At 36.0% G+C, this 14,091-nt stretch overlaps 1 protein-coding gene across 1 annotated transcript in view; it reads left to right on the top strand.

The window, feature by feature from the left end:
• The window catches only part of FAM186A (family with sequence similarity 186 member A), a 50,401-nt gene that overhangs the window by 33,723 nt on the left and 2,587 nt on the right, over positions 1 to 14,091 (top strand). The window contains exons 6-9 of the mRNA XM_033117671.1: positions 79 to 1,092; positions 7,842 to 8,034; positions 10,113 to 10,261; positions 10,923 to 11,105. Coding sequence (XP_032973562.1) covers positions 79 to 1,092; positions 7,842 to 8,034; positions 10,113 to 10,261; positions 10,923 to 11,105 — 1,539 coding nt within the window. The remainder of the gene's footprint in view (positions 1 to 78; positions 1,093 to 7,841; positions 8,035 to 10,112; positions 10,262 to 10,922; positions 11,106 to 14,091) is intronic.

Genomic DNA, 14,091 nt, shown 5'->3' with positions numbered 1-14,091 from the left:
CTCTAGGCAATTCCTCACATCTAGGGACTCTCTGTCTCCCCAGTCTTGTCTGATAGCAAAGGACCCTCTTGCCCCCAGGCAGCTCCTTATAGCTGGAGTCCCACCCACCACCTCTCAGATTTCCACTGTCTGTGATCCTCTCTCTCCTGGGAAGCCCTTCATTCCTGGGGCTTCTTCCATCCCCGGGGAGCTCATGGAATCTGGACCCTTAATCCCCTCTGAGCAGCCCCAGGCATTTCAGCCCTCTGCTACCTGCGAGCAATCTCCCTATCTACAAGCCCTTTCTACCCTTGGGCAGCATCTGGCACCATGGACTCTTCCTGGGCAAGCTTCCCCACTACAGATCTCTTTCACCCCTGGGCATCCCCCAACACTATGGGCTCCCTCAACTCCTGGACAGCCCCAGAAGGATTTGTCCTCTGCTGTTTCTAAAAAAAGTAAGAAAAGATTGGAAACTATTTCTTCTCTGAAATTGCAATCAACATCGGTCCATCCCAGTGCTCCAAGCTTCAAGGTACCTCAAGCCCCTTTTACCACTAAGAAGTTCCAAATATCAGAGGTCTCTGACACTCCTGAAGAAACCCAGATACTCTCCGATCCTTTTGCCATGGAACAATTTAGAACATTTGAGTCCTATCTCGCCAATTATAGGACACCAGTATCACAAACCCCCTACATTGATAAAGGGACTCTTCCCACTCTCATGAAGCCTATGACATTGCCGCCTGCTCTTATTACTCAACTACCCCAAACATCACAGACCGCACCTTCACTATGGGACCAGAAATCCCGATTCCCCCCTATAAACAAGCCGTGCATACTGACTTCAGTTTCAGGTACCAAGAAATCCACGATAATGGTACCCTCTCCTTCCTCTCCCCAAGAGCTCAAAGAGCAGAGGTATTTTGTTGATGTGGGGGCTCAGAGAAAGAACCTGATACTCTTACATCAGGCCACAGAAACTTCTGGACTTCTTTCAGAACTACATACAACAGCTAGGGATCTCATAATTGAGACCCTTCATACGAACACAGTTCGGCTGGGATACCTATTCCGCAAATACATTGCCTATAGGCTGATCCAGCGTGCAAGGTAGATGTCACTATTACATGTCCAGATTTCTGATTTAGTCCTGATTTTACATACCCTCCCTCATTGCCCTGTAAGTCTATACATATTTGTCAGATCAGATGTTCTAAAGGTTCTCTTATGGAAGGGCTATGGGATGGAAGCCCGGTTAAGACAGCAAAAGGAGATTCTTTAGGAATAAGAAGTGTCATATAACATGATCCATTTCATGCATTTATATCTCTAGCAAATATTCTGAAATAAATTTTGTAGATCGTGGCTGATCTCCAAAACATCAGCTTCAAAAGTTTAGAGGTGCTTCCAGTTATTCTGAATTTCTTACATCATGGATTCACCAGAAGATACAATGATTCTTAAAATGGGAGATGGCAGGTTATGCACAAGGTGTTGCAATGGCAACTTTGCTTCTGGAGTGACCTGGAGGAAACAGGTCCTGGTCCTGAGCTTTAAAACTGCAAGTATCAGAAATAGGTCAGGGAGAACTGTATACTTGAAACCTATGTAATTTTACTAACCATTGTTGCCCCAATAAATTTAATTACAAAAAATGTACATTAACAATGAAAAAAAGAAAAGAAAAAGAAATAGGTCAGGAAAAGTGACAATTGGCCTGCTATCCTAGCATTTGTGTTGGAGGTTATCAACCTGTTATTTTGGTGAAATTTTTAAACCTTAAGTTACAAGAAGCCAAACTAAAACCTCTAATAGAAGAGGTTGTCATTAGTTATAGGGACAACTATATGTTATTTATTCAACAGATACTTACCGAATGCCTACTATGTGCCAAGTATTGTTCTAGGTGCTAGAGATACAGCAGTGAATAAACCAAACTACCCTGTTCTCATTAAATTTATATTTTTGAGGACAGAGTTCATTTGAAAACTAAGGACTAGAACAAGGTGCAAAAGAAAGACTTACCCAAGATAATTAATTTCAAAGCTTAAGTAATCTGAGATTTGTTGGAAAATGTTTTACTCTATACCTGTCTTTAGTCTTCTCTTTCCAGACTGAGTATTCCTAGTCTTTTAAATGTTTTTACACTTTAATACTTTTATCCACTTGAGAATCTTAAATAGCATGTACTTGGTCATTCTCCAGTTCTCTTATGTCTTTTTCCTTTGTTATACTTAAATTAAAAAAAAAAAAAAGGAGTACATTCACCTGGTATGATATTTAAAAAATAGAAATGGTTCAGTGAAAAGTCTCCCCAATACTCCTATCACTGGCCATTAGGTCCCTCCCCCAGGGTTACTAATGTATGTCCATCCAGAAAAATTCTCTGCATATGTAGAAAAGTACATATTCTACTTAATCCCCCTTTTTACATATTTTAAAGTTCTGACGTTTGATTTTCATAACTTAGATATTAGGTATTAGCTAACTTGGGTATTAGTACATAAAAAGCCTATTCATTCATTTTATAGCTCCATAGTATTCAAAGTCTGGATTTACCAGAATTTACTTAACCTCTGATGGATATTTATGTTGTTTTAAATATTTTGCATTATAAAAATATACTCTATGCACAATCTTGTATACATACATGCATATGAGGTCAATCAAATTCGAGAACTCATCCTAGAAAAAGTGCTACATACCTCACTGCTGAATATTACTCTGGTCACCTTGGAAGTGCTCCCCTTGGGAAGCTATGCACCGATGCCAGCGCCTAGTCCACTCTTTTTCTGGAATGGCCGTCAGAGCTGTGGTCGTATTACCCTTGATGTTCTGAATTCATCAAAATGTCTTCCTTTCAATATTTCCTTTATCTCCAGGTAAAAAAAGAAGTCATTGGGGGCCAGATCAGGTGAGTAGGGAGGGTGTTCCAATACAGTTATTTGTCTCCTGGCTAAAAACTCCCTCATAGACAGTGCCATGTGAGCTGGTGCATTGTCATGATGCAAGAGCCATGAATTATTGGCGAAAATTTCAGGTCGTTTTCATCTAACTTTTTCACGCAGCCTTTTCACACAGCACTTCCAAATAGTAAACTTGGTTAAGTGTTTGTCCAGTTGGTACAAATTCATAATGAATAATCCCTCTAATATCAAAAAAAGTTAGCAACATCTTTGCAACAAGTTTGTGAACATAATTCTCAGACCTCATATATGTATGTCTATTTCTAGAAATAGAATTTCTGGATCAAAGCGTAAGTTTTTTGTAATTGTGATATATTTTTGTCAAATTTCCAAAGAGGTTGTGACAATTTACATATTAATCAGTGTTTTATAAAAGAGTATTTCCCCACATCAAGACTAACATGAACTATTACCAGCCAATACAGTAGATGAAACATGGCATTTCACTGTTTTAATTATCATTATTTTTACTATGGGTGAGGTTAAACATCTTTTCATAGACATAAAGCCATCTGTATTTCATTTTCTGTGAAGACTCTATTAAAATACTTTGCCCATTTTTCAATTGGGTTGTCAAGATGCTTTTTAAAATTGATTTGGGGGACCTATTCAAATATTTGGAAAATTAGCCCCTTATCTGTGATATAAACTGCCAAAATTCCCCCCCCTCCCCGTTTGTGTTTTGTCTATGCTTTTGGTGGTTTTTGCTTTGTAGAAAATTTTGATTTTATGTGTTTACATCAATATATTTTAATGCTTTGTATTTATTTAGAAAAGCCCCTTTCCACTGTGAGAAATATAAAACAAATCCTTTCTAAGTTTCTTTTAGTACTCTTATGGTTGGTTATTAGTTTTTTGTTTGTTTGTTTGTTTTACATTTAAGTCTTTGATTCACAACTTTCTGTTGTGAGATACGGATCTGGCTTTTTTTTTTCCACATGGCTACCCAGTTGCCCCATGGCTTCTTACAAAAAAATCTACCTTTTCCCCTACTGACTTGAATGTACCTTCATCATAAATTCTTGTACCAATTAGGCCCATATTTGGACGTTCTATTATTTTTTACTGATTGCATATAGATGAGTCACTTCTATTCCATGTTATTTATTGTAGTTTAATTTTTATGATGCTGAGTCTTTGTGGTATTCATTAGTACTATTCGCCAGTGTTTGTCAATGATATGTGAGCACAATTTATGTGTGTCATTTCTATGCTGAGCCTGTCATTGTCGGTTTGAGACCCTCCAGAGTCTCCTTTTCCTCGGGCATGATAACTTTCAATGTTCACGCTGATAGCTATTCTGTTAGCCATGTTCCTGAGAGTATACAATGAAGCTCTCCCTGCTGAGCCCTAATGGATTTGTAGTATGAACAAGTAAAATTTTATTTTTAGCCACTGAGATTTGGGGGTTATTTGTTAAAACAGCAAAATGTAGCTTATTTTCACTGCTACAGTCTTCCTATCCAAGAATATGGTACACTTTTCTTTTTGTTCAAGCTGTGTGTGTGTGTGTGTGTGTGTGTGTGTGTGTGTGTTTGTGTGTGTGTGTGTGTTTCTTCAGGAGCGTTTCAGTTTTCATTTAGCTCTTGCATATTCTTCCATAAATGTATATCCTGCTAGTTTTTATTTTTGTTGTTACCATTGTAAATGGACTCTCTTCTTCTATGATGTCTTCTAACTTGTTATTTGTATAAATGAAGGCCAGATTTCTCTGTATCAATTTTGTATACAACCATCTTACTCAAGCATGTGAAAGTTTTTCAATTAATATTCTTGATTTTTCCAGGTATATAATCATATAACCTGGAAATAATGTTTTTTTAGATCTATTATAGATTTTCCAGTTTTAAAACATCAAATTTCTGTCTCTTGACTACCTGAATTGATTAATACCTCTAGGACTGTGTTAAAAAAATATTGGTGTTATGGCTACAAGGCCATCTTTACCTATTTGACTGCCCTGAATAACAGCTGTGAGTACCTTTCCCATGCCCCATGTTATTTTTGTCTAACAAAAGTTCATATACAAGAATCTTTAAAAGGATCACTTATGTTTAAAGTCTCCTTTCTGAAAAAGTTGCAAAATGTCTTTAAACTTAGTCAATTTCTTTTCTTTTGTTATTTTCTGTGTAACTCAGGTTGCCAAAATGTAAGTCCTTCTTATTGCTAATTATTAAAAATCAAGTACAATTGGTTAAAAAGGTATAGTGACTATCTTTCTAGTATTTGTCAGTAAGAAAAATGCTGACTTTTGGGTTAAAGTACATATTTATCATATTAAAGAACCTATTTGCTCCTAATTTCATTATGTTTTTTTCAAAATCAAGAATGGATGTTGAATTTTGTTAAATTTGTTAAATGTGATTTCAGCACGCCATTTGCATATGTAGTAAATAAAATATGATTTCTCCTCAGATCTATTAATGACCAATTATATTAAGCCATCATTGCATTCCTGGAATAAATCCTATTTGTCCTTGGTATATCCTTCTTTAAATGTGTTATGGAATTTGTTTGCTAATATTTTATTTAGGATTTTTTTGCATTGATATTAATTAGTAAGTTCGATTGGTGGTTTCCTTCTTTTGGTGCTATCTTTGTCAAATTTTGGTATAATTTTAAGCTTATATTATTAAAAAATGTGGAATCTTATCCTTTTCTATGCTCAGGAATAGTTTAATAGTAAATTAGCTATTTTTTTAAGGTTTGGCAGATATCACCTGTGATATTACATAGGCTTGGTACTTTTGGGGGAGAGTTCTTTGACCACTTTCTCAATTTTTTATGGCAATTAGTTTGTTTAGAGTTATTGAAGATTTTGAAGACCTAAGTGACATGATCTGACCTGTTTCAGTAAAATCATTTAAAAATTGAAATATATAGATGAACATTTTGTAACAATATTTAACTTATACAACTATAACTTTAATCCCATCGAGGATCAATTCATTTTTGTCAGAAAGCTCTTCTTTCATAGTTAATGTTATAATAATCAAATCACCAACAGGTATAATAAGGAATAAAATATTAATAGATTAAAGATTCCATAACAAGGATGGCTAAGTCAAGAAGATTCTAACATTATATGGGAGAGAAAACATAAAATATAATAATATTAACTATTTTTGAATCGTATAAAAGATGTTTGGTTATAAGAATGCTACCCGCTTGCTTCATTGAGAACAGTGTTATTTATGGGAATGGATGTTAATAGGCATTTTGTAAAGCATGTACAGAAGTGATTAAAAATGCATGTAATGAAGATGGTTATAAGAGTGAAAAAAATAAAAATAAAAATCACCTACAGGATATGGAAAAAAACCCCAAGGCTATTGGAAAAATAGTTTAATTAAAAATACACTAAATTAATTCAGAAAGTTGATACATTTAAGTATTAAATGATCCATACATATAGTAGGTTCTAAACTATGAATTATAACCCACAAGAAACCTAAGAGTTATTCCCCCTATGTGTAAGTATGTGTGTATATATATATATATATATAGACATATATATATAAGTACATATATTCAGAAAAATATCTTCAATGGGTTTCCATTGCCTAACCCCCCCCCCAAAAAAAATCCAAACTCCTACATATGCCTTTTAAGAACTTTCATACTCCAGCCATTCCAGTCTCCTCCCCCACTATATCCTTTCACATATCTGTGATCTAAAAGTCCCAGACTACTCTCCACTCCCAAAATGTAACTTTCATTGACTTGCATTTGTTTATAGTATTCCCTTAACTTGGAATTCCTCATCCCTTTTTTCCCAACCTGGAATTCCTCTCATCCCCTTTTTCCCAAGTAAGATTTACCTGAGATTCTGTTTAAAATACAGATCCTGAAGCCTACCACCAAGATTTTGATTCAAATGGTCTGGGAAAGCACTTGGGAATCTGTATGTTCAATAAATGCCCCTTCCCCACAAATGATTCCGTCCAAGTGATCAGGGTCCATGCTTTGAGAAATACTGGTGTTGTGGAAAGAGAGAAGATTTGGGTTTGCTTCCAAAATCTGCTATTTATTAATTATGTGACTTTAGAAAGTTATTTAACTTTGCTCAGATTCCTTTTCCTCTCCTGGAGCAGGGGGATGGTGAAACACTATCAGTTTAGGAGACCACAACATGGTGGTATACATTATAGTAAAGAGAGAGAGTTCATTTTATGACTTTTCCTCAAGATCCTGTTCAACATCTTCCTATGAAGCTCTCTTTATTCCTTTTATTAGAATTAATTATGTGTTCCTGTTTGCTCAGACAGCATGTTTACATTTCTATGTAGCATTTATTTCATTCTCTCTTTGACACGGTTAATTTACTAGTCTCCTATTCTGGCTAGTAAGTGCTTGGAAGGCAAAGACACTGTCTTTTTCACAATTGTATTAAGTACCTTCTGTGTCTTGTACATATCGAGACTAAAATTTTAATGTATTATGATAATAAACAACACTATTATAACATTAAACTCTTGGAAGAGTTAATGAAAATTTGACAGATTTTGAAAGTTTAGCCATGTAGGGAACTAGACTTAGATCTCATCGGGGCGGCCGGTTGGCTCAGTTGGTTAGAGCGCGGTGCTCATAACACTAAGGTCGCAGGTTCAATTTCCACATGGGCCAGAGAGCTGCGCCCTCCACTAGAGTGAAAACAATGACTTGACTTGGAGCTGATGGGTCCTGGAAAAACACGCTGTTCCCCAATATTCCCCAATAAAAATAAAAACATAAAAAGATCTCATTAAGCAAGCCTCCCACTCTGTCCCATCCCTCTCTCCTAAGGATGGATGTGATTGAAGTAATTGAGGCCAAGATTGAAGTAACTGAGGCCAAGTTTGCTGAGTTAAGGTCAGTAATTATATCAATCTAATTCTTGTTAATTTTATCAAGAAACAACATAATCAAACGATTACAAGCCATCCGAAACAGTGGGAAAGGTTATGAGATGCAGAACCTCTATATAATGCTGAGCAGAATCGATGACTACCAGAAAAATGTGCTGGCCGTCTGGACCAAGAAGCAGATGTCTCTAGAGCAGAAACGGAATCAGTGCCTGAGGAAAATGATGTTCTTATTCAGCCAGGTAACTTGTTTCCTATTTCCTCTCCCCAGTGTGTTATAAGGAAAAAGAAAGTAGTAAGCTTTGAAAATAATATTTACCTGGAGATACCATGTATATTGGTTTCCTAGGGCTACTGTAACAAATTACCACAAACTTATGGCTTAAAACAACTGAAAGGTATGCTCTTATAGTTCTGGAGGCCAGTTGGTGAAATTGAGTGAGGTTGGTTCCTTCTGGAGGCTCTGAGGGAGAAAATTTATTCCATGTCTCGCTCCTAAGTTCTGGTAGCGGTAGACAGTCCTGGGCATTCTTTAATTTATAGCTGCATAACTCCAACCTTTGCCTCTGTCCTTCCTGTGGCCTTCCTCCCAGTGTCATGTCTTCTCTTCTGTCTCGTAAAAAACCATGTGTCATGGATTTAGGACCCACCTGATTAATGCAGGATGATCTCATCTTGAGATCCTTAATTACATCTGTAAAGACCCTTTTTTCCAAATACGGTCACATTCACAGGTTCCAGGTGACCACATCTTCTGGGGGGTTCACCATGCAACCCACTACACCGTGAATTCAGTAAAACTCCTAAATTGACAACAGTAATATTGGCTGGACTCTCTAGATGAGGAAAAATTAGAATAGGAGAGACTTCCAAAAATGTCCAACTTCTTCCTAGTCACCCCGCATCTACTAGCCTCTAAATATGAAAACTCCTAAAGTCACTCCTCCCCAACTGATTCACGGTTGTTACTTCTCAAAACTATCCAGATAGCAAGTTTTGATGAGTTTACAAGAAAGGAGACAAGGATTTATTTAACTTGCTTACATAGCACCAGGCACAGGAGATCCTGTTAAATTCTGACAACCCACTCATTATATCCCAGAGCCCCCTCTGAGATAACCACCAGTATGCTTTTGGGAGTGATAGTAACCTTCCAAAAAGTTATAAAGCTGAGATTAGAATTCTTTGCTCTGGGATTACATGCTCCCATTACATGTTCTAGCATGGAGTTCTGGAGCATTCTTGGAGTTCTAGGAACATTTTCTATCTATATGTCCTTTCTTTCACTAAATTAATTAATTAATTTAATTAACAAGACCAGTTTATTTGCTACTTTAGAAGGTGCAGAGACTTCTCATCATGGCCTGATTCAAATCAGACATATTCTAAATTTTCCAGAAGAGTTACATTTTGAATATTAAAAAATGGATATTTCTGACAGTTTTTGGTTTGAAAAATATGGCCAATGTAAATGAAATAAAGCAAGATGCGTTGACAGTGCCACGAGCTGTCTAGCAGGATTCACAATATCCAGTGCATTTCAGAAGATGAAAAAGGGTCTGGGGTCAGCGAAGCCATAATCTAGATGAAAAGGTGGGTATCAAGGCATAAAGAAGGGAGAGGAAAAAGCAAAAGGGAGAAGAGGGTAGAAATGAATAAATACCTTACGCTGAGTCAGGGTGGTGGTCAAGAAGTTGGTTCTGCTACCACATCATGTGTGTTCCAAGCAGCTTCACTACATACTAGCTAAGAGGCCTTGGGCAAGCCACTTAAACTTTCTGAGTTCCAGATCTCCACATGGAAGACTGGATAATAATAGTATCTCTCTCATAAGGTTGTTGCAAATACCAAATAAGTTAATATATAGAAAACACCGGACATTCAGTAAGTATTCAGTAAATGTTAGCTATCATTCCATTTGCATAGTACTTCACAATTTATGAAGTGCTTACATATATATTATCTTATACAACTCTCATAACAACCTTGTGTTATTATCCTTATCTTAGTAATGAGGAGAAAGAGGTGCAGATAAAACTAGCAACTAGCTCAAAGTCACACAGGTAGGAGATGAGAGGGCTAGAGCTTACGCAGGACCAAAGTTTATATATGTCATAGCGGCCACCTCTGAAATTGTGTGTTGGAGGTAGGGTGGATGTTAAGGAGTGACTGGAGGAAGGGAGAAAGAGGATGGCAAAGAGGATTTGCAAATCCATGAGAAGGGAAGAATCATAGTTTAGCCAGGGCCAGCTAAGAAGGCCTTCTTAAAGACTCTGGCCCTTTCTTTTCATTGTTTCCTTTTTGGTTTATTTATTTTTAGCTCCAAGAGATGCATAAATTGAATCTTAGTCAACCTATCCCTTTGATAATCAACGAAAGACAGATACCCGCTCCCACCAAATTTGTTCAACAGCCATTGCTAGAGCTACTAGAAAAGGACAGAAGATCTGACATACTCAAGAAATTTAGGTATGTCATAGAAAAGACTGACAGTAAATGTTTTTTGGATGATATGTAGGACCTAATGTTTCGTTTCTGCCCAAGAGCTTCCTCTTCCCCACAATTATGATATGGTACAGTGGAGAGTCTAAGAGAGTATTCATTTTCTTAGCTAATTTAACAAGAAGCTTATTTACATATATTTCTGCTTAAATATTTAAGACCTAATTTCGAGTTCCTTTAAAGAAAAATGAAGCTGATTCTTCCTTACTAAGAAACAAATTAATACACAATGAAGAAACTTAGAAGTATTACTTTTAAAATAAAAAAAGGAGATGGTAGGAGCTTTGGGAAGGAAGGGGGGGAAATTGTTGTTGGGGAAAAAAAAATAGCCTGGATATGGTCCATATACTCCAGGCAGCTAAGAAGGTAGCTTTAAAATGGATTACTAAGTGAAATCATGGAAATGCAGCTTTCAGGGAAGGGAAAAAAAGCTATTTCAGCCAATTCTGCTGTTTTAATCCATTTCTCAGTCAAAGTGGGCACAGCTAATGTCCCTCAGTGTGAGGGAGGGCATTATAGGACAGGGTTACAGTGAAGAGAAGAGGGGAGAATAAGAAGCACATATTTTGATTGGCTAGGGAGCTCAAGAGAGTTTGGTGCTTCCAGTTAGTGCTCTCTGATTCTCTAGACAGGAAGACCACATGGAAGCCATCTGGAATGCTGATCAGTCCACTTCAAGCTACCCAATAACAGAGAAGACATCAATAAATTCACGCTGGGCCCAGCTGGGTGGGTACCCAGCTATTCCTATGCTGCTCCAGTTAGATGTTCAGTCTACTTTCAGAAAATCTCTTGCGTCCATCCAATCACAGTAAGTTAAGGACTGGGAGAACACTATGGTAGTCGGGCTTTTGGTCATAGACCTTTGTTTCCCTAAGTTGACTTTCTCTTACAGCACCAGGGAGTTACCAAAAGTATTAGTCATTTAGTTTCCATAGGCCTGCAGATGTCACTACTGATATAAAATAAAATAAACAAAGAAACCAGTTATAATGCCATGAAACCTAATCTAACACTAGACAGGTCCACTTTGAATTTCACCCTGAAGGGTTTATTATTGGAAGTACCAGAAAGACCATAATGAATGCTTTTTGCCCACCTCCTGGTTCAGTAACATACTTAAAAGCAATTGTCGTATCTAGGCCCAGTCTGAGGTAAATCAAGTGCTTATCTCCCAGGATACACTGAAGAGACTTAGAGAGAAAAGGTAAGGTGGGTGACAAGGATCCATATTTCCGAATTCTGCTAAATCAGATTCTCACTTAAACCACTAGAAATCATTCCAGCGGAAATGAAGAGTTTTGGAGTCAGCATTATGTCTTTCAGGACAGAGAATGATTTAATGTTCTAAGCTAAGAATTTAGACAATTGAACTTTTGTAACCTGAAAGAGTTTACAGGAGCAGTCTGATTTATTCTGGTAAAATCCAAGTCCTGAGCTAAGAAAGTAGCGTTAACTCACAACTTTCTTTATTTGGCTGATGCCATGAAATAAGACATTTAAAATTCTATAAGATAGCAAAATAATAGCAAAAATGTTATTATATAATGTATACAATATAAAATATACCATGCACACAAGTATTCATGAAAAAAAATTACCAAACCAAATGTAACCATTAAGTTGCCAAAGCATGCCTCATAAGTTGCAGGTTATAATCAGAAAGCAAACTTGTTTTTTTTTGTCTCCCATTTTTCCTTCCATTTTTTTGTAGTGATTAAATTAATAACTTAGGTTATTTTGAGGAATAACATTGCTAATTTAAGACTACAGTGCTTGGGACAAGATATATAAATTTTTCTTTGAATAATATTTCCCTTATCTCCATTTCACAGCCAGCTTCAACTATTAGATATCCACCACTTCTTCCTCATGCTAAATCCTACAAATTTAGTGAGACCCTTATTTCCAGTTTACTGCTTAGAAGGACTCAGAATCAAGGAGTTTTCAGAGAATTGTTTGTTTCATAGATTTTTTTCTTTTTTTAGGTATAAGGTATATACAGTAAAATTCTCTATAGGGTCGAGTTCTGAGTCTTAACAAATGCATAGTTATGGCAATCACTAATCTTGCTGTCCCTACAGTTTTGCCTTTTCTAGAATGTCATATAAATCAAAATACAGTATGTAACCTTTTGAATCTGGCTTTTTCATTTAGCATAATTCACATGAAATTCATCCATGTTGTTGCACATAGATCGATAATTCATTCCTTTTTAGTTACTGGCTAGTATTATTCTCTTGTATGGCTGTACCCTTTGTTTATCCATTCAACAGGTAAAGAACACATATAACTCTATACAAAATAAACTCATGGTTGAGGGGTAAGGTTGCCGAATAAAATACAAGATACCCAGTTAAATTTGTTGATTTTCTCTATTGATTTCTGTTCTAATTTTTATTGTTTCTTTTCTTCTGTTCTCTTTGGATTTAATTTGCTCTTCTTTTTCTAGTTTCCTAAGGTGGAAGCTTAGGTTACTGATTTAAGATCTTTTTTCTTTTCTAATATGTGTATTCAATGCTATAAATTTCCCTCTAAGCACTGCTTTTGCTTATTCCATAAATTTTGATAAGTTGTATTTTCATTTTCATTTAGTTTACATTTCTTTTCATTTTTTTTAAGGAGGGCGCAACTCACAGTGGCCCATGCGGGGATTGAACCGGCAATCTTGGTGTTATTAGCACCACGCTCTAACCAACTGAGCTCACCGGCCATCCCCAGAATTTTTTAAAATTTCTCTTGAGAGTTCTTCTTTGACCCATGTGTTATTTAGAAGAGTGTTGTCTAATTTCTATGTATTTTAGGATTTTCCAGCTATCTTTTTGATATTGATTTCAAGTTTAATTCCACTGCGGTCTGATATTGCATAATTTCTATTCTTTTAAATTTGTTAAGGTATGTTTTATGGCCCAAAGTGTACTTTATCTTGGTGAATGTTCCATGTGAGCTTGAAAATAATGTGTAATCTGCTGTTATTGATTAAAGTAAGATATCAATTATATGCAGTTGATTGATGATTCGATCGAGTTCACCTATATCCTTAATGATTTTCTGGATCTGTCCACTTCTGAGATTGTTAAAGCCTGCAACAGTAATAGTGGATTCATCTAGTTCTTGCAGTATTACCAGTTTTTGCCTCATGTAGTTTGATGTTCTGTTATTAGGCAAACATTAAGGATTATTATGTTATCTTGAAGTATTGACCCCTTTATCATTATATAACGTCCTTCTTTCAGTTATCCCCGATAACTCCTTGTTCTCAAGTCTGCTCTGTCTGAAATGAATATAGCTGCTCCTGCTTTCTTTTGGTATTTTTTCTTTTGGTATTTTCCCCCCATCCATTTACTTTTAATCTATGTGTCTTTATATTTAAAGTGGGCTTCCTGTAGACGATATAGAGTTAGGTCTTGTTTTTGGATCCATTTTGACAATCCCTGTCTTTTAGTTGTTGTATTTAGATCATTGACATTTAAAGTGATTACTGATACAGTTTAATTAATATCTACCAAATAGCTACCATATTCGTTACTATTTTCTATTTATTGCCCTTGTTCTTTGTTCCTATTTTTGTTTTATTTTTTTCGTTTTTATCCTAGAGTTTACACTATACATTTACAACTAATCCACATCCACTTCAAATAACATTATATTGCTTCATGGGTACTATAAGTACCTTATAATAACAAAATATTTCTAATTCTTCCCTCCCATCTCTTATATCATTTCTGTCATCCATTTTGCTTATATATAAGAACATGTTGAATTCATAGTTGAATACATTGTTACTATTAGTTTGA

The sequence above is a fragment of the Rhinolophus ferrumequinum genome, chromosome 10 (genome assembly GCF_004115265.2).
Source record: "Rhinolophus ferrumequinum isolate MPI-CBG mRhiFer1 chromosome 10, mRhiFer1_v1.p, whole genome shotgun sequence".
Taxonomy (NCBI): Eukaryota; Metazoa; Chordata; class Mammalia; order Chiroptera; family Rhinolophidae; genus Rhinolophus; species Rhinolophus ferrumequinum.
This window is presented reverse-complemented; position numbering and strand designations above follow the sequence as displayed.